Source organism: Octopus bimaculoides, chromosome 2 (assembly GCF_001194135.2).
Source record: "Octopus bimaculoides isolate UCB-OBI-ISO-001 chromosome 2, ASM119413v2, whole genome shotgun sequence".
In the NCBI taxonomy this organism is placed as follows: Eukaryota; Metazoa; Mollusca; class Cephalopoda; order Octopoda; family Octopodidae; genus Octopus; species Octopus bimaculoides.
Window position 1 is genome coordinate 134,887,654 of NC_068982.1, and position 3,312 is coordinate 134,890,965.

The window sequence follows — 3,312 nt, forward strand, 5'->3', positions numbered from 1 at the left end:
ATATATATTCGCGTAGACACCTTGTAGCATGGGTTTAAAGCCCGTTCACCTTATTCGGCTATCCGATGTCTTAGAAACTTCTGAACCACTCTTACACTTGTGTGAGGGTGATACATTCCTCTCCACACACTTTCTGGACCTTTGCGTATGCCTCTCAGCAGGTATCGCCATGACAACTTTCTCTGTAATGGTCAATGCGACGATCACACGCTACACACCTTCCTTCCAAGCACTGCTGCAAACGTCGGAATTATGCTCAAAAGTTAAAACTTACTGCACATGCACAACAGATATCGAGGTCAATCTTTGTCTACCAGTTTCACGCTGCATGCTTTAGCTTTGTTACTATGGCGATACTCCGGATACTTATTGATCAGACCTCATATTAAGACAAATATTTCAATTGTGAAATATCATTAGGAGAAGGTATTTCCTTCTTGTCGATGTAACAGTTCCAAAGGGTGATAATATTTTCTAACAGAAGCAAAGAATCTATTCAAATATCAAGACCTTTACAATAACCAGAATGAAACTTAACAATAACCAAATTGAAAACAGAAACAATCTCCATGATACTAGGTGCATCGGGAATAATGAAAAGGCAACAAGGAAATATATTAATACAACGATGTGGACAAATGCATAATCAAAACACCAGGATTTACATACACTCAGCATACAGAAAATAAACCGGTTAGAAACTGCTCACATATTACCTGGAGTAGTTTCAATATTATAGAAATTCACAAAACAAAACATAATTACTGCACGTAAGCAAGATACACAGAAGTAAGGACGATTGCATAATAAAAACACGCATAAACAATAAGATTTCTATTGCAAGGACAGCTAAAATAACAACAGTAACAACGAAAATAACAACAACAACAGCAACAACAACAATAATATTTTTCTCCATTTGCCACAAAATCCCCGAAAACATATATTGCAGTAGAAAGGATAGGGTATAACATTGTCAATATGGAGATTTACATAGAAAGTGTGTAACCAGAAACAACAAATATTTTTGTTAAATTCAAGGTTGACCAAGCTTTACACACACCAGCAAATGCTCCGTACGCTGATTTAATAAACTTAATTTCGTTCTAATTTGGGTTGTGACTGGCAGATTTTGTTTTTGCTGGTTGCGAAGCGGATCGACAGAGAAACGCTAGCGTCCTTGTGAAGTACATGGAACAAATAAGAGCTGCAATAAGGGTGGAACACTTGCAGAAAACAGCACTGCCTGGAACCGCTCGAATACTCCGGAAGCTGCTCGAAAAATAAGAGGTGTTACCTTAGTTCACTGGTAGTGAACAGCTTACACTGTAGTACATCTCCAGCGTTAGAAGCTGTGCAAAGGAAATAAATAATAACGATAATAATAATAATAATAATAATAATAGTAATATTAATAATAATCATAATAACAATCCTTCCTACTGTAGGCACAAAGCCTGAAATTTGGGGAAAGAGATTAAGTGGATTACACCGACCCTAATGCGTTACTGGTACTTATTTAATCGAACCCGAAAGGATGAAAAGCTAAGTCGACCTCGCCGGAATTTGAACTCAGAACGTAAAGACGGACGAAATGCCGCTAAGCATTTTGCTCGGCACGCTAAACATTTCTGCCTACTCATCGCCTTAATAATAATAATAATAATAATAATAACAATCCTTTCTACTGAAAACACAAGGCCTCAAATTAAGTCTCTTACATCGGCACCAGTGCGTAACTGGTACTTATTTTATCGACCCCGAAAGGTTGAAAGGCAAAGTCGAATTCACCGGAGTTTGAACTCGGAACGTAGCGACGGGCAAAATACCGCTAAGCATTTCATCCAGCGTGCTAACGACTCTGCCAGCTCGCCGCCTTAATAATAATAATAATAATAATAATAATAATAATAACAACAACAACAACAACAACAACAACAACAACAACAACAACAACAACAACAACAACAACAACAACAACAACAACAACAACAACAATGATGATGATGATGATAAACTACTCTGCCAGCTCGCCGCCATAATAATAATAATAATAATAATAATAATAATAATAATAATAATACTGGAAGCTATGCCAACATTATGGAATAGCAACAGAAAAAAGATGGTATAAACACACGCCAGAAAAGGTCACAGAAAACGAGAAAGCAACCATACTCTGGGATATGCCAATACACACAGATAGAGAAATTAAGGCAAATAGACCAGATATAGTTGTCAAAGATCATGAAGGAAAAAAATGCCTTCTAATTGATGTTTCAATACCAGCAGATGACAACGTTTCTCTAAAAGAAATGGAAAAACTTTCAAAATACAAAGACCTGGAAATAGAGATAACTCGAATGTGGAATCTAAAAACAGAAACAATTCCTATCATAGTAGGTGCCTTAGGTATAATAAAAAAATATTCAGACAAATACATAACAAAAACACCAGGACTTACAAATATATATAACATACAGAAAATTGCACTACTGGGTACTGCACACATTCTACGCAAAACACTTTCAATACAGTAAACATAAGAGCACCACAGCAAACCACAGCACATACCCAAGGCGCACAGAGCTGCGCTCGGTAGTGAAGTGAAAGTACGTTATAAAAATAAAACTACTGAATAATAATAATAATAATAATAATCGACTCTACCGGCTCGCAGCCTTAATAATAATGATAATAATGATGATGATGATGATGATGTTCTCTCCTGTCGATTTCGACTTATGAGTCTTTGAAGGGAAGGATTTAAAAGAAAAAAGAAAATGGTTAAAAGTAGAAGCTGCCTCTATTTGCGATGCGTGAATGTAATTTGAATCCAGGTATGGATTTTGCTATGAAGTCCACAAGAGGGGACAATGATGATTTTGTTTCTCTTTGGAGTTTTATATTGATTCTGAAAAGTTATTTGACGCTAATTTTTTCTTCCATTTCTCTTCATTCTCTCAAGGTAAATATGGTTCCACTGCAAATATTTGGAGTAGTGTTTGGCGTTATTGGAGCTTTTCTAGTCGTTGCCATATTTTTGCTGTGTCGTGCAGTCCGGCGGAAGAAAGGAGATTTACTAAGTCCATCTTACCGAGCTATAGGAGATTACAACCCAGCTATGACCTCGCTATCCATCTCTTCTGGATCAAATCAGGTAAGAGGCGTGTATATTTTATCTTTTACAACACACGCTTATATATATATATATATATATATATATATATATATAGATATACACTGATATATATGCGTGTATATATATGTGTGTATATATATGTATGTGTGTATATATGTATACGTATATAT

General features: G+C 35.9%; 1 protein-coding gene across 11 annotated transcripts in view; it reads left to right on the forward strand.

The window, feature by feature from the left end:
* Nucleotides 1-3,312, forward strand: part of LOC106873483 (synaptotagmin-6) — a 286,327-nt gene that overhangs the window by 110,957 nt on the left and 172,058 nt on the right. For all 11 annotated transcript variants that reach the window (XR_001409880.2, XR_008263443.1, XR_001409879.2 and 8 more), the window contains one exon: nucleotides 2,969-3,160. Coding sequence is in view for 7 of the 11 variants with exons in the window: in XM_052965623.1 (XP_052821583.1) it covers nucleotides 2,969-3,160 (192 nt within the window). In the remaining 4 variants the exon portion in view is untranslated. The remainder of the gene's footprint in view (nucleotides 1-2,968; nucleotides 3,161-3,312) is intronic.